Below are 16938 nucleotides of genomic sequence, written 5' to 3' on the forward strand. Positions count from 1 at the left end.
TGCTTTGGCGCAGAGCTGCTATAGAGGGGGGGTCATACAGGACAGAGCTCTAGAGCCACCACGGTTGTGTTGCAACTTCCTGAGGATCTGATGCTCTTATCCTCAAAGTGTGAATTCTGCCCTAATGATACAGGTGCCTACAGAATTTGTTCTGAATTAGAGTGCCAAACTTGCCGATCCAGGATGTTGGACATTTACAAGCCAAATAGGGATTACCCTGATTCCTGTGCTAACTGATGCCAATCTCAACAAATGGATGGAGGTCTAGCAGGATCAGAGTGCAAAAGAGGGACTGTAGTATGAAATCTCTGTGCTACTTAGTGGGCCTGGTTCACACAATCATTTGTATCTAGGTTTAATGTGGGGTTACTGACATTAGCATGATTGGTACACCAAGGTGGAAACTGATGCCAAGGTAGGAATCTCAGATTCACCTTGGGCCATGAACCACCTTGGTGTGGGTTCACACCATCTCGCTAATGTCAGCAACTCACATTAATCTAGAGCTAAATGATAGTGTGAAGCAGGCCAGTATCCCCTCCTTTTGGAGCCTCTCTTGCCATATCTGGTTAAATGTTATAGTACTCACTTTGCCACTAGGGAATCTGCCATTTGAGCTAAGCCTTAAATTTAATGATTGAAATGCAATCTATTCCAGAAGTTAACAACATATATTTTTGTTGACTTCAGTTGCGTTAGCCTTTGGACCAAAGAGATGTTATTTCCTTGGATGGTAACTGTGGCCAGACATGCAGTGGAGTAAAGATAAAAGCTTTTCAGATACTGTACCAATGCACATGGTACACAACCAGCTTTGGTGTAGGTATGGGTGTCCGCCCACCATGTCCCCTGTTGCAGAGCAACAGAGGGACTGCTCAATGGTATAACTTCCATTGTGTGAGGACATGCAGTGAACCTGGGCCCCAGGTGCCTGGGGGCCACACTTATTGCTTGGCTTTTCCACCTTCATACCCCCTGCTACCACCAGGCCTTGCTGGCCCTAACTCGGCACTGGTTGGCCAATGTGCATGTGCACAAAGGCCATTTGAGTGGTCAACAGGCAAGACCTCATTTGAAGAGATCAGCAACCTTTTAACTCTGATCCCTCGAATAGCCGCTATGTGCTTGCATACTGGCCAGCTAAGCAGTGGGGCAGTCACAAAGGATGCTGGGCAACAGCGGAGATCTGATCCTCATCACCCACCCCTCTTCCTCAACAAGCGCTGGGGAGGAAGTGAGGAGCAGAGTGGTGAGCGAGAGGTTGTGCTGTGCACTCCAGATTTTGTTCCCAGGCTGCCTGCAATCTGAGTACATTACGGGGAGTGCTTTTGAAAGGCTGGCATCCTTAACATTAGTCAGCACTTGGGCCCTTCTGCAGCTAGACTCCCATAACCACCTCCACCTAAATATTTGTACCTTTATTTCATTTATTTATAAACCATTCTATTTATATGCTGGCTTTCATAAAAGCATATCCTGAGGTGGTGTACAGGAAAAATAGTAAAAACATTTTAAAAAGCCATAAATCAATCATTAAAACAAGAACACACCACAATAAAAACACAATCAAATGTAGTCAAGTAGAATCAGTGGCAGCACAAAAAACAGCACCACTTTCTAGGGGTCAAAAGCTTGGGCAAACAAAATAGCATTTATTGATCGATTACTGATGTACTCACAGTTAAATAACCTTTAGAACAATTTAGATTTCAAGCTGATTTGGGAGGCTGAAAAGTGAGTATATATATATATATATTTATATCACATGCCAAGGTTTATATCACATGCTAAGTTGTAGCCTGGAAAGGCGGAAAGAAACTCCCAGAAAACAACCAGAACTGCTGCAATGGACTCATTTTCATTTTGATATTATTGCACAGGTGTCTATCAGACGCTATCAGTGCCAAGCAACATACTCCCTATGTCTTCCCATGATTAGTGCACTTTTGGAACTTTTAAAAAAGTATGTGAAAGAATGCACCTGTACCTACAAAGAACACATGTACCTACAAAGAATGCACGTGTACAGAAAGAAAGAAAGAAAATTGCAGAAATTAAATACACTATAAATACACTATATAAAAGTTAAATACACAGAGGCCTGGTTCACACAATTGTTCAAATCTAGGTTCAACACCACCTACCACCAATACTACTACGAAAGGTAAAGTGTGCCCTCGAGTCAGTGTCGACTCCTGGCGGTCACAGAGCCCCGTGGTTGTCTTTGGTAGAATACAGGAGGAGTTTACCATTGCCTCCTCCCGTACATTATGAGATAGTGAGGTGAGTCTCATGATCAGTGAGGCTCACCAGAAGGGGGTTTGCGGGTAGAGCGGGCTTAGCTTAGCCCGCTCTCCCCGCAGACAATCAAGCTGGCAGCCCCGGGTGGCCGGATCAGCTGCCCACACAATTGCCAGCTCCGTCACGGAGCCAGCAGGGGCTGTGGGGATCGGGGGCCTGTGAGAGCGCGCGGAGCATCCTGGAGAGACCCCCAGGGCCAGGAGGCTTGTTTCAGCCTTCCGGTGGAGGTCTCCTCATGTGTTGCTGTGGCATGGAACTGCAGCGTGGCAACACACAATCACAAAAACGGGGTTAGCAGAACACTCGCTCCACTAACCCCATTTAAGGGGAGAGCTACAAAAGCGGGTAACCCGCTTTGGAAAAACCGGGCTCACCTGCGAGCCTGGTGGTTCTCACGCTCGGCCAAAATCAGGCTGGGCTCCCTTGGCCCAATTTTAGCTGATTGTGAGAATAGCCTCAATGTCTTTCAGAATCTTCCTATATTGTTTCTGCCCACTATAGGTGTTTCCCATAGTCTGGGAAAAATACCAGTGGGATTCGAACTGGCAACTTCTGGCCTATTTTAAACTGTCTTATGTATTGTTTGTTCTTTCTATGTAAACCACTTTGAGAACAAATGTTCTCAAGGTGGTTTACATAGAAAAAACAAACAATACATAAGATGATTTAATATAGATTAGCTGCATTTGTGTGATTGTGTGAATCCACGCCAAGGCAGGAATCTCATCTTTTGCATGGTTCCACCAATTGTGTTATTATTGGTAACTCAAACTAAACCTCGATTCATATGACTGTGTGAACCAGGTCAAAACCTGCTTGCAATCTGTTCTGACAACTGGAATGTCTTGGATGATCTTTGCATTTTTTTATTAGAACTTAGCAATCAAGCATTTCTCTTCAATACTGAGGCCTTTCCCTCTGTTTTCAATTGCATTTCTACATTTATTAAGCTGCTGCTGGTGGTGAAGACTAGTGTCAGAATAGCAATGCAAGGGAAGTAGCACCCTTTGCTCCAGTCAAATAATCATTTGTACGCAGCTCCAGTTTTTTAATCTGTTTTCCATAATATTTTCTTATCTAACTATATTCTTCCAGCAACAGCATACAAACAAAAGCCAGGGAACTTCTCAAACAAGGTAAAATTTTCATTTCCTTGTTGAAATTATCTTGTGAAGATCTTTCAGGCTCTAATTCTGTGAGCTGTTCAGGTTCTGAATTTTTCTGTTCTTACCAGACATAGAAAGCTATCCCTTTAAAAATACTTTGGGTTTGTTGAGACTAATTGTATGCTACTACTACTATGGATATTTATATACCGCTCTTCAACCAAATTTCTCAAAGCGGTTTATATATAAAAATGAATAATGCATAAATAACATGGTCTCCTGTTCCCAAAGGGCTCACAATCTAAAAAGGAACATAAGGCAGTTACCAGCAACAGCCACTGGAGGGATGCTGTGCTGGAGATGGATAGGGCCAATTGCTCTCCCCCAGCTAAATACTACTCCCAAAGTAGATTGGAGTGCAAGTGGAGAAAATCTCGGCTTGAATCCGACAGATTGCAACACAGAGCTCATTTGAAAGACCTATGCTCAGGTGATAGATGAGGCAAAGAAGCAATTCTTTTCTGCCCGTATTGCATCCACAAGCTCACGTCCGGCGGAGTTGTCCAAGGTTGTGAGAGGGCTAATATGCAGGGGTGTATCTACGGTGGGGCAGGCAGGGCATTTGCCCCAGGCACCAATTGAAAGGGGGGGCGCCGTTTTTTTAAATTAAAATTTTTTTAAAATGGCTGCTGAAAACAAAATGGATACCGCGCATGCTCAAATGGCCTCTGTGAGGCCCTAGGCCAGGGTTTCTCAACGTGTGGGTCCTCAGATGTTATTGGACTTCAACTCCCATAATCCCCGGGCCCAGCAGACTTTGGTTGGGAATTATGGGAGTTGAAGTCCAATTACATCTGGGGACCCACACGTTGAGAATCTCTGCCCTAGGCCATGCCAGGCCTCGCAGAGGCCATTTGAGCATGCACGGTGGCCATTTTTTTTTCAGTGGCCATTTTTAAAAAAACAAAATTTATTTTAAAAATGGCCACAGCACATGCTCACGTGCTCCCTGCGAGGCCCTACAGGCCAGTGGGGGGAGGGGAAACCTTTGCAGACCCCCCCATGGCCTTTAAGAAGCCCCCGGAAGGGGCTACAGGTAAAAAAAAAATAATTTAATATATTATAAGTCACCGTACACATATTTAGTTTGGCACTATGTACACAGAATCAGGGCTTGTGAATACTGAGCTGAAGCTTATGAGCTAGGATTGTATTCATTTGCTCTTACTTTGCTACTTGTGATAAGTGAGTTAAATGTGATGCCTTAATAATATGGCTATTAATGGTGAGTTTGTCTTTGAATCAGTGTGAAATCCTTAGTATTAAGGCCCACTGGGAGTTTCTTGCTCTCTTTCTCTCATTTTAACCATATTTCTGAAATACTAGAATATATTCCAAGCAGTGACACAGTTTACTCTGCATCCCCTTTAATTATTTTCAGAGTATCTAGGAAAAGTCAAATTCTCCATTTATTTTTAAAACTTATGTAATAGTGATGCTACAATGCATAGTAGAGAATCAGACAGGCACTTCTGTTTAGTTTTCCAAGTACACCTCCACATAGTATTTGGGTATTTCATGAGCCCCAGCATACTGAAATTCGTAGTTTTCCAGCATTTTTTGGTCTGGCTACATCCACTGCTAAATAGTTTTTGAAATATTAAAAGATTAATGAGCTTGACTTGTATTTTTGAGTTGATATGATGGAAAAGTTATCTGAAAGATGGGTGTCAGATGTTTGGACAAGGGTGCAATTTCAGTGCTTGCCCTAGACGCTATTTTCCCTAGATACATCATATGTGCCCCTCCTCCCTTGAATGAGAATCTGGAACCATCGATTACCCACTCTGATGTGTTTAGTGAATGCTTTGTGGAAAAAATTTCTCGTATTTGGGCCGACTTAGACTCTGTCTTCACAATTACTTCAGTGTCTGATGTGGAGGTGTCCAGCAACTCCTCTTGTGTGGTTAGGTTGGATCAGTTCCAGTTTGTGACTCCTGAGGATGTGGACAAGCTGATTGGAATGGTGCGGACTACCACCTGTTCTCTTGACCCCTGCCCGACATGGCTTATACTATCCGGCAGGGCGGTTGTTGTAGAGGTCCTGGTAGAGCTTATAAATGCGTCTCTGAGGGAAGGTAGGATGCCTCCTAGTCTTAAGGAGGCAATTATTAAACAGTTTCTGAAGAAGCCTACCTTGGATGCCTCAGAGCTGAGTAACTACAGGCCTGTCTCCAACCTTCCATGGTTGCGCAAGGTAACTGAGAGGGTGGTGGCCTCCCAGCTCCAGACAGTCTTAGAGGAAACTGGTTATCTAGACCCATTTCAAACTGGCTTCCGGGGTGGCTATCGGTTGGAGACTGCCTTGGTCGGCCTGATGGATGATCTCCAACTGGGAATTGACAGAGGAAATGATACTCTGTTGGTCTTTTTGGACCTCTCAGCGGCTTTCGATACTATCAATCATAGTATCCTCTGGAGTGTCTGAGGGGGTTGGGAATGAGAGGCACTGCTCTGCAGTGGTTCTGTTCCTAACTCTCGGGTAGGTTCCAAATGGTGTCCCTTGGAGACTGTTCTTCAAAATCTGAACTTTTGTATGGTGTCCCTCAGGGCTCCATATTGTCTCCGATGTTGTTTAACATCCACATGAAACCACTGGGAGAGATCATCAGGAGATTTGATGCAGGGTGTTATCAATATGCTGATGATACCCAAATCTATTTCTCCAAATCTATTCCTCTCCATCATCGGGAGAGGGCATAACCCCCCTAAATGCCTGCCTGGAGTCGGTGATGGTCTGGATGAGGGATAACAAACTGAGACTGAATCCAGAAACAAACTGAGACAAACTGAGACTGAATCCAGAAAAGACTAACAAACTGAGACTGAATCCAGAAAAGACGGAGGTACTCATTGTGTGGGGTCAAACCTCAGGACATGATTTTTATCTGCCTGTTCTGGATGGGGTCACAGTTCTCCAGAAGGAACAGGTACACAGTCTGGGGGTACTTCTGGATCCGATTCTCTCCCTGATGTCCCAGGTTGAGGCAGTGGCCAGAGGTGCCGTCTATCACCTTTGGCTGATACACCAGCTGCATCTGTTTTTTGAGATAGATGACCTCAAAACAGTGGTACATTTGCTGGTAACCTCCAGACTGGATTATTGTAATGCGCTCTATGTGGGGCTGCCCTTGTACGTAGTCCAGAAACTACAGTTGGTTCAGAATGCAGCAGCCAGGCTGGTCTCTGGGTCATCTAAAAGAGACCATATTACTCCTGTATTGAAGGAGTTACACTGGCTGCTGATATGTTTCCGGGCAAAATACAAGGTGTTATTTATTTATTTATTAGATTTATATACCGCCCTTCCAAAATGGCTCATGGTGGTTCACAACATGATAAAAACAATTAAAACAAATTAACAATTAAAATCAAACTATTAAAACACAATAAAACCAATAAAACAGCTAAAAGCCCTGAAAATCAGGGCAACAGTTTAAAACAGTTTAAAACAATTAATCATTTAAAACTCTGGAAGGCCAGGCCAAATAAGTACGTTTTAAGGGCTCTCCTGAAGGGCAGCAATGATCTCAAATTATGAATTTCTGTCGGGAGTGCATTCCAAAGCTCAGGAGCAGTTACAGAGAAGGCCCACCTCTGCGTCGCCACCAGACGAACTGGTGGCAACTGGAGATGGACCTCCTCAGACGACCTTAACATTTGGTGGGGATCATGTAAAAGAAGGCATTCTCTTAGATAACTCAGACCTATAGAGTTATAACCTATAAAGCCCTAAATAGCTTGGGCCCTGGGTATTTAAGAGAACGTCTTCTTCGTTATGAACCTCACCACACATTGAGATCATCAAGAGAGGTCCGTCTGCATTTGCCACCGGCTCGTCTGGTGACTACTCAGGGACGGGCCTTCTCCGTTGTTGCCCCGAGGCTTTGGAATGAGATCCCTAGTGAAATAAGAGCCTCACCATCTCTGACAATTTTTAAATGCGTCTTTAAAGACGCATCTGTTCACCCAGGCTTTTAACTGATGCTATTTTGATTGTTTTTAATGTTGTTTTAGAATATTATTTAAAAAAAATTAAATTATTGTGTTTTAAATTTCTTGTTTTTGTTTTTAACTAATGTTTTAATGTTGTTTGTATCTTGTGGTAAACTGCCCAGAGACATAAATTTTGGGCGGTAAAAAAGTATGTAAAAATAATAATAATAATAATAAATATAAGAGAATCACCACTTTAAAAGGTGTGTCTTTGCTCAGTTAGCTGTTGATGCACGGTTCTTCAAAGAATGGCACTGGAGAAAAGGGCACTGAATCTTGGACCAAGAGGAGGAAGTATAGCAGAGATGTTTCTGCAAATGTTATTATCCTCATCATGGACTCCAGTAGTTTGATTCTGAATTTCTAGTTAGGAGTCCTTAGGTTTCTGTGACCAGGCTCTGCAGTCAGAAAAACCAGTAACAAGACTCTTGGGACTGAGTTGACTCTTGGCCAAAAAAAAAAAAGGGGGGGGGGGGTTGCTTTTGAACAGATTACTACTGTTTCTCTTCCTCTGAGAACCAGTCTCAATTTCCCTACCAAAACTGTACACACTGGGTATGTTCAGACATCACAATGACAAGTAAGTAGGAAGGAACTGCCGATCCCAGCAAGCGCATGCTCCCAGTGCTCAATGGTACTTCTACCCCTTTCCGTGTTGTGTGAATCTGGCAATGTTGGGTGGAAAATGTTGGGACCCCTCTGCCGCTTGGCATTCACTGACATTCGCCTGACCCTATATTTGAAACTGGGCAAAGAATGTCAAGTGGTAGAGGGGATCTGACATTGTCCACCCAACACCAGTGGGTTCACATAACCCAGAAAGGGGCAGATGTACTGACAAGCACAGGGAGTGTGCGCTCACCAAGAATAGAGGTTCCCTCCTGTTTACTTGCCACTGTGATGTCTAAATCCACCATATATGTCAGTGCTAACAATGAAATGCTAAATTCCCTCTGAATCATGGTTTTAAAGAAACATAAATATACTGGGTGGGATTAAAAGAGCTACTTTAAGTACACTCCCCCCACCCACTTTGAACAGCAAATAACTTCCCCCCACCACATGCCATATCACAAATGACTTTTGAAACTCTCAACAATCTCAAAAGCAGGTTACTATGTAAAATGGAGGACTCCTATTTGAGAAACACAAGACCAGAGCTCCCAGGGGAGATGATGGGGATGGAAATAGTTTCAGCAATCCCCCTTTCAGTCTGTGTGAAAATATGTCTGTGTGGGTTGGGGGCCCCTCTGGGACATATTTTTGGGAGGCACAGGTAGTTGCAGAAGGAACGGAAGGATTGCCAAAAGTCACCCTTCTCTCCTTGCACTACAGAAAACACTTTTCTGCTGGTGCATCTGTCTGGATGTCGGCCACAGTTCACTGCATCCCTGATACTGATTTATATTATACCAGTTGTAATATCTGAGTGGAAACAAGTATAGAATTTACAAACCTGTACTTGGAACAATTATTTTAAGATTTGTTTTACTGTAATTATTGCAGCATACAGCATTGGAGCATCTTCTTCAACCCTGAATCAGTTATGGTCTTTAGCTAGCTTAGTTATGGGTTAGAGGGGAGGGTGACACATATCTGTTCTAAAGCGGCAGCTGCTGATCCACAATCCAGTTGACGAAAGTATTAGCATTAAGACTTGCTTTGTCTTATTGATTACAATGCAACCAAATCAACTTATGTTCAAGCATTCTGGCATTGCTATTATATGGATGAGGCTCCTTTAAAGCCTTAAAGAAATAGGGAATAAACCTGATCCAGAAAGTAACTAAAGTAATATGAAAGATCAGGGATAATGACAATATAATCCTAGTTTAATAAAACATAAAATAAAAATATAAATGGATATATTAATAGTAAAAGTTGATGGTACTTAATCCATATTAACACTTTAAAATGTATTTTTTTTCAAGGACTTAAAAAAAAATCTTAGTATCAAAAAAGTCTTCAAACATATGTTGACTGAATCATTAATTATTGTGGTTCCTGGTGAAGTCAGATGTGTCTTGACTTATGGTCTTCCTCGGTGACTGTATTCATGTAGTGCTTTCACGAAGTCAATACATCTCGAAAATTTATACATAAATTAGTCCAGTTCTGTAAGGATTACTTATATCCGCTGTTTTACTACTGTACCCATCTCCTTATAAATTCTTTTTAAAGGCTTAAGCATACCCTTCTAATCCAAATAATTTTTCACCATTTCTCCAAGGTCTCTCTTAGCAATCAACTTATAGATCTTTCTTCTGCAAGATCTTAAGGCCTTATTTAGAAAGTTAAAAAATAGAGCTACACTTATCAATGTATAATGGATTTATCCATCATAAGCTTAAAATTCAAACTCCTTACAAAGGGTCTGCAGGTCAATGAAGTCAGCCAAACAATATGGATTGTATATTTGGTGATTATTATTAGGGGCGGAGCAACCACTGAGCACATGGGTTCAAAGAACCCGGGCCACCAACCCTCAGGCGCCACGCCGTGTGCCCCAGACACCCCCCGCATCTGATGTCAGACACAGGGTGTGTGGTTTAGCTCCCAAATGGGGCCACACAACCCCGTTTGGGAGCTAAATCAGTCAGTGCTGCATTCGCAGTGCAGCCGGAGCGGCTTTCCATGCCTTTAAAGGCAGGGAGAGCCACTCCAGCCATGCTGCAAACACAACACTGGCTGGATTTAAACCACGCCCCCGTGTCTGATGTCAAATGCAGGAGGCGTGGCTAACCGCTCCCTGTGTCTGTTGTCAGATGCTGATGCAGGGGGCAGGTCCACTCAACCCACAGTGGTGGGCAGAGCCCAGGCCACTGCTGGCCTCCCTCCATGCCTGATGATTATGCTGATGTGTATTGTAGTTTGAGAATTTTAAGCTTCTTTTTAGTGTTTGGAGCATTGGCTGTATCTTCCCACAGGGAATGCCTATAGCTTGGACTTCTACGGTTTTGCTGAATTTATACCAACTCCTGCTGTTCATCACTGGCATACAGCCCATTGGGTAAAGTGAAACATTAAACTAAAGAAACTGTGTAATGACTTAGCTCCTCAAGGGCATCTGATGTAATTATTTTAAACAGAGACTTGGGTTAAGATCCCATTGACCTCTTGCAGCTTCATTTGTCACTTCTGATTTCTCAAGCTGTCGAGAGGGGAGGTAGTAAATCCCAAGTGCCTGGTGATTTGAAATAAGGATGACCAAACTTCTGCATTCTCAGGGGGCACTCTGCTTTCAACAATGATGCAGAAAGGCCTGAGCTGCAGGAGGGGTAGTAAAGGACAGAAAGGCTGCAGAACAGAAAACAAGCCCCGCACCGCTGGCCTTGCAGCACTGGACTATGCTATTGGGCTGAACTGAGAACCTGAAGAGATTGTGGGCTAGTACTGGAAGCAGCAGCCCAGCAACTCCACCATCTTGTCTCACTTGGTAATATCCATTATTCATTTAAATATTTATCCATTATTCACTGATAAGTGGCTCTATTATGTTTTAACTTTTATAATAAGGGCTTAATAACTTACAGAAGAAAGATGTGTAAGTTGATTAAGTAGTGGAGCCAGGCCAGAGACCCCACTCACCCTGCCCCCTTCATCTGATGTCAGATGCGGGGGGGGGGGGCGTGGTCTGGCTTCCGGATAGGGCTGCGTGGCCCCATTTGGGAGTTAGATCCAGGCCAGTACTGCATTCGCAGCGTGGCCAGGAGTGGTTCTCCCCACCTTTAAGAAAGAGAGAACTGCTCCTGGCCTCACTGCGAATGCAACGCTGGCCATTTAACTCCCGAAAGGAGCTGCACGGCCCCGTTTGGGAGCTAAACCAGCCCCCCCCCACATCTGACATCAGACTGAGGGGCAGCAGCCTGGGTTCTTTGAACACTGTTGCCCAATAGTTGCTATGCCCCTGAGTTGATTACTAAGAAAGACCTTGGAGAAATTGTGAAAACTTCTTTGTATTAGAAGGGTAAGCTTGTTCCCCCTTTTTTATTTTATAAGGAAATGGATACAGTAGTAAAACAGGGGATGTAAGTAATCTTTACAAAATTGGGCTATTTTATTTATAGACAATGGAAATGTATTGTCCTAGTGGAAGCACTACATGAAAACAGTCACTGAGGAAGACCATAAGTCAAGATGCATCTGATTTCATCAGGAACTACAAGAATTTGACTTCACCAGGAATCACAAGAATGAATGATTCAGTCAACATATGTCTGAGAACCTTTTGGATACAATGATTTATTTTTTTAAAAAGTCATTGCTAAAAATACATTTTAAAGAACTTACAGTATATGGATTAAGTACCACCAACATTTTTTACTTTTAAAATATCAATTCATATTTTTATTCTATGTATTATTAACCTAGAATTATAGTGCAGTTATCCCTGATCTTTGAGGTTCCTTTAAAACCAGATTGACATAGGGCCAAATGATACATTACGTATAACTTCACGTTGCTTTCACTTGATGATGTGGTGCATTTTTGAAGCTGCCATCTGGAGTAGAAGAGCAGGGTAGACTGCTTAACCCTTTTCCTCCCTGCCGTTTGTCTTCTCAGTATGGCACCCCTTCAGCTGTTTTCCTTTCTCTGGAGGAAAATATGGTATCTTGTACCCTGCAGGTGAGAAAGCTGCTTGGGTGTGTACATGTGTGCAATTCTGAGGGAATAAATAGCAGGAAGGGGGAAAGTAAAGCAGCTTTTCCCTCTAATTGTTTTTTTGTTTTGTTTTTTATTACAGCCAGCAAGGCTGCTTTTCAGGTTAAAAAAAAAAACCAGGAAGAGAAACTTGCAACTGCATGTAAAGTATATTTTGGCCCTATAGCATCTCAATGTGGGCTACAAAAAATGGAAATAATCTTCTCCATAATCTGCTTTAAAATGTTATGCTCCTAATTCATGTAACATGATGCCACCCATCTTCCTTTTGCCAATTAAGCTTCAGTTAATGTTCATGCAGAACTGTTTAATTTCACAGGGAATGTCCGTGTAATTATTGATGTGGTCTTTGCCAAGGGGCATTTGAAACTGACTTTGTATAGAACTACATCAGAAATGATAGAGGCGAATGCCTACAGTCAAATCCAGATTCTGCTGAACCATTACACGTGCCCCAAAAGGGTGGAAATGATTTATGAAACTATCACCACGTTGTATTGATTAACTAATGGCTATTACATGAGACAACATTATACAGAAATGTATAATGGCACGACTGTGAACCAGCCGCTATCTCCAGGGCAAAAAAAGCAAACGTGTACTAAGGACGGGTCACTAATGCCAATGCCATCCAGAGTCATGAGGCGCATTCTTCTCTCTGTATCACTATGAATGCATATTTTGAGTTACCCAACACAGATTTACATACCATGTTCATGTCAATGCCATTTGTGTATGTCCATGCATGCTGGAAATACTCTTCAAGACGTTGCCTCAAAGGGTTGGGAATTTGATGAAAGCGTATGAACTCTTTAACACGCAGCATCTGCATGTGGTACCGTGCAGTCCCTGAATACAGTCTTTGGATTATTGCGGAGACGTTTCCAAAAATGCTTGCATACATTAATGCTGGGGATGATTAAAAAACAACAACAACCAATGGTTAGATAAAATCATTGCACTTGGCTCATACACAAAGACTAACAGTACTACCCAAATTAGATTTTATAACATTTTGATCTTCTTCACAAGGCATACATATGAATAGTTCATTCAGATATACATTAGTGTAATGGACATGATTTGAATACACATTGCTACGTTGCAAGGCATTTATTTTCAGGGTAGAGAATGTTTTCAGACCACTTTCATCACACTTTAGAAGGTATGCATGCCTTCATCCTCAGAAGTGCTTAACTTTGCCTGAATTGTGCAGATAAAATTAAATATGACCTATCAGATGAAAGTGTTTTTACAAGTAATTAAATAACAATTTCATTCTGAAAAGGAAGATTTAATTTTGTGCTTTTTAGAGGGTATTTTTAGAAGTTCCACTGATTGTAATAAACAAGACAGAGAGCCAGCATGGTGTAGTGGTTAGAGTCTTGGACTAGGGAGACCTGAGTTCAAATCCCAATTCAGCCATGAAATTCACTGGATGACTCTGGGCCAATCCCTTATCTTTCAACCTAATCTACCTCACAGGATTGTTATGAGGATAAATGTTGCCATGTACATGCTCTGGGCTCCTTGGAAAAAGAGCGGAATATAAATGTAGAAATAAATAAATAATAATAAAAGCATTTAAACATTCCTGATTACCTTAAACATGAAGTATCTACTGGTAATGTGAGTAACCGGACCCAATCCGGAGAGGAGGAACCACATGATCACCACCGTGCCCTCAGACTACAGGTGCCCTCTCACCCACCCAATTAGAATTTTTTTTTTTAAGGCAGGCAGGGTTCCCCTTTACAGGCATGTCCCCCTCGAACATGCATGCTCCCTTGAACTGCCAAACCAGGATGTCTGCTTGAACTGTCAAACCAGTTCCAAACTGGGGGGTCGGTTCAACTCAAACCAGCTCACAGTCCGGTGGTCTGGTTCAAGTTGAGCTTGGACTCTAACTAAACCACTTGAATTTGTGCACATCCCTAGAAGCTGAAAGCATTTTTTAAAATAGGGAAGAAGGGAAGGGAGTGCTATTTGGTGCTCCACCTGAGGCAGCAAAAGTTATAGGCAAGCATTAGGAATCTATTCCTGGAGCTTTCCCAGACAGGCGGCTTTACTGTGGCAGGAAGTGTCTAAAGTTAAGCCATTTTGAGCACTGTGCTACGTTTTAAGGATGCATATAATGTGCAGTAACTGCGAATCGTCGAGAGCAAAGCTCAAAAATGCATTGGCTGTATGATTGGCACCTTCTGTTGGCATCCTGACTTCGCTGTAAATGGTTCCCTCATATTAACTCTTCCCCACCCCGCCTAAACATAGTAAAGATGTATTAAATCGCCATTTGCAAGAGCTCTCGGACACTCCCCACCCATATGTGTGTGTATCTCTCTCTCTCTCTCTCTCAACCAATATATTTCACAATAGCAAGCAACTGCATTCAGTCACCACTGGGGATTGATGCCGATTCCTAGAGACTCCAGGCCCATCCTTGGCAATCCTGACTGGCTCTGACTTTCCCCCACTATTTTCCTCCCAGTGAGAAAAAGTGTTACCTGTTAACTTGCATTGTGTTAGACTGTTGCCAAAGGTATGAGAGGAGAGCTAATAAAAAAGACTAAACTGACTAGAGCAAAAAAGACTAAACTGACTAGAGCAGCCATGATCCAAAGAGTACAACGTTTTGTGATGTCATGCCAGCTATCTATTGCGATATTATACTCACTTCCTGGTGATGCCCATTTTAGAACTGGATAATTATTCTCATTTGTTTCAATACAACTTGGTGGCTTAAATCCAAGCATTCCAACTTAATTGGTTTATATATTGGGCTGCTTTAGGCCTAACTCGGATTCTGTGCCCTTTACATCATCAGGCATAAATGCAATTAAACAGACTTAATTTTCTTTGGTTAAAATTGTTTATGCTAATTTAATGCCCACCCCCCACAAAAAAAGCCAAATGAGAAAAAGATGCTGTGTCACTATTTTATAATTGTCATTTTGATTCTCTTCTCTTTTCTTTTTCCTTTTTAGACACAAATTTGCATCTTTTCTTTTCTCCTTTTTAGACACAAAGAGAAGAGTTCTTTTACTTTAAAGGGAGGAAAATAGCTGTGATGAAGGTTTCTTTAATGTTGTACTGATGCCATGAAATTTCAATGAGAATTTTCATGCTGTACCTTGATTACCAATTCCTAAAATGAATCCTAGTTAATTTTTAAAATAAGCTCTCACAAAGACTACACGGCTCCTAAAATGACAATGTTCTCTTTAAAGAACATTAAGCTCTGAGGAAATTACTTCAGAATTCTCTGTAGAAAACCACAACACATGCTTATAGATCCATGGCATCTAATATAACAAAATGAGAGCCTGGGAGATTAACTGGTCGGCAGGGATGGAGGAGAAGTGCAGAAAGCGGCTTCCATGATGAGGTAGCGGGGTTTGCCTGAGTGAGGGCTTTGTTGAGGGCCTGGGAAAGACAGGACTGACATCCTGACTAAATTTACTAGAGAAATCCTATCGAAAAGCAGTAGTCATTTAGAGTAACTCCTGAGCAGTACTACTGAGTAGTTTAGTCAGGATACCAGCCAAGGTACCCAGATGCAAAGAAAGAAAATGTTCCTATAGTTATAACAGTTGCATAAAGGAGTGACTTTTGCAGCAGGTGCTGCTTTCGTACCTCATCACATGCGTGACTTCTGTCCAGTGATTCAAGTGAAAGAGTCCTGGCCTCCTTTGCAACTGCTCGCCCTAGGGGAGGAGCTAGGAAGTCTGCTCTTGCTGACTTCTTGCTACAGCTGCTCAAAAGCATGCCTAGCTGCACTAAGTGTTCCTACTTGCATTTGTTTTGAAGCTTGGGAGTTGCTACAGCACCGCTCCCTCCTCTTGCCAAGAAGATAATGTCAGAAACTAGGTCAGATGGGAGGGCAGAGGTTCCTTTGCACACCAATGTGTTTCTCCTCCTGACCTGGGAATTGGGCAATGTTGCTATGGGGAGCCACAGAGGAGTTCCTCATATGTGGCTTGGGGATACCTTCTGATCTTGGTGGTCTTGAAAGGAGCTGTGCTGTGGCAGCGCAGCTTTGTGGAGTCCCTCCTCAATTCCTCTTCCTAGGTCATGTGGGTGTACTTGCCCTTCTGCTGTGGTATTATTCATTTCTCAGTACAGAGACCTGCAATAATTAGGCTTCCCTAAAGAACAATTCATCTCATCTTTTCATGCGTCTCTAATAGTTTCCATTTATCTACATCAGTTTTTGGAAGATGTTCACTCACACTATCAAAGCTGTCATCTATTTACCATCCAGATTTGACAGGCCAGCATTATCTTTCAAGAACTGAAGCAAAGCAAATCAATAGATTTCTTTATTCCCTCCTCTGTATATATATTTAAAATATCCCTCTTTTTTTTTCATTCTCCTTTCTCCATTCTCTTACACACATTCACATTCACATGACACTTGGGTTTTACTAATAAATATATTTACAGATAGCAGCCACACTTTTATGGGCTAACATCCTGACTAACAAAGTGTCAGTACTTTGTGATATATGGTGGTGCTGTGGACAGGTTCTAACCATAGCACCGGTGCTTGTGGTGTGGTGCGGTGAGGTGGGATTACAACAACCTCCTCTTCCCCCAGAAGTAATCTATGATACCCATAAATATGGTCCTGAGGGTTGTGCAGCCTTGTGTATTTTCAGGTAACAGAAAGCTTCCAGGGGAAGGAGAAGCTGTCAAAATTTGCTTCCCCTGTGCATGAATGTCGTTGCAAGTTAGTTGATTGCATCCACAGCACTGGTATATCTCATGATGCACGGCCACTTGGTTAGTCAAGATGTCAGCCAAGGTTGTTACA

General features: G+C 42.4%; 1 protein-coding gene across 16 annotated transcripts in view; it reads right to left on the reverse strand.

Annotated features, from left to right (window-relative positions):
* KCNH7 (potassium voltage-gated channel subfamily H member 7) overlaps window positions 1-16938 on the reverse strand; it is a 440460-nt gene that overhangs the window by 61935 nt on the left and 361587 nt on the right. For 11 of the 16 annotated variants that reach the window (XM_053261635.1, XM_053261672.1, XM_053261663.1 and 8 more), the window contains one exon: window positions 12834-13034. In XM_053261635.1, coding sequence (XP_053117610.1) covers window positions 12834-13034 — 201 coding nt within the window. The remainder of the gene's footprint in view (window positions 1-12833; window positions 13035-16938) is intronic. The other 5 variants (XM_053261721.1, XM_053261646.1, XM_053261653.1 and 2 more) reach the window with 1 other exon arrangement.

The sequence above is a fragment of the Hemicordylus capensis genome, chromosome 1 (assembly GCF_027244095.1).
Source record: "Hemicordylus capensis ecotype Gifberg chromosome 1, rHemCap1.1.pri, whole genome shotgun sequence".
Classification (NCBI taxonomy): domain Eukaryota; kingdom Metazoa; phylum Chordata; class Lepidosauria; order Squamata; family Cordylidae; genus Hemicordylus; species Hemicordylus capensis.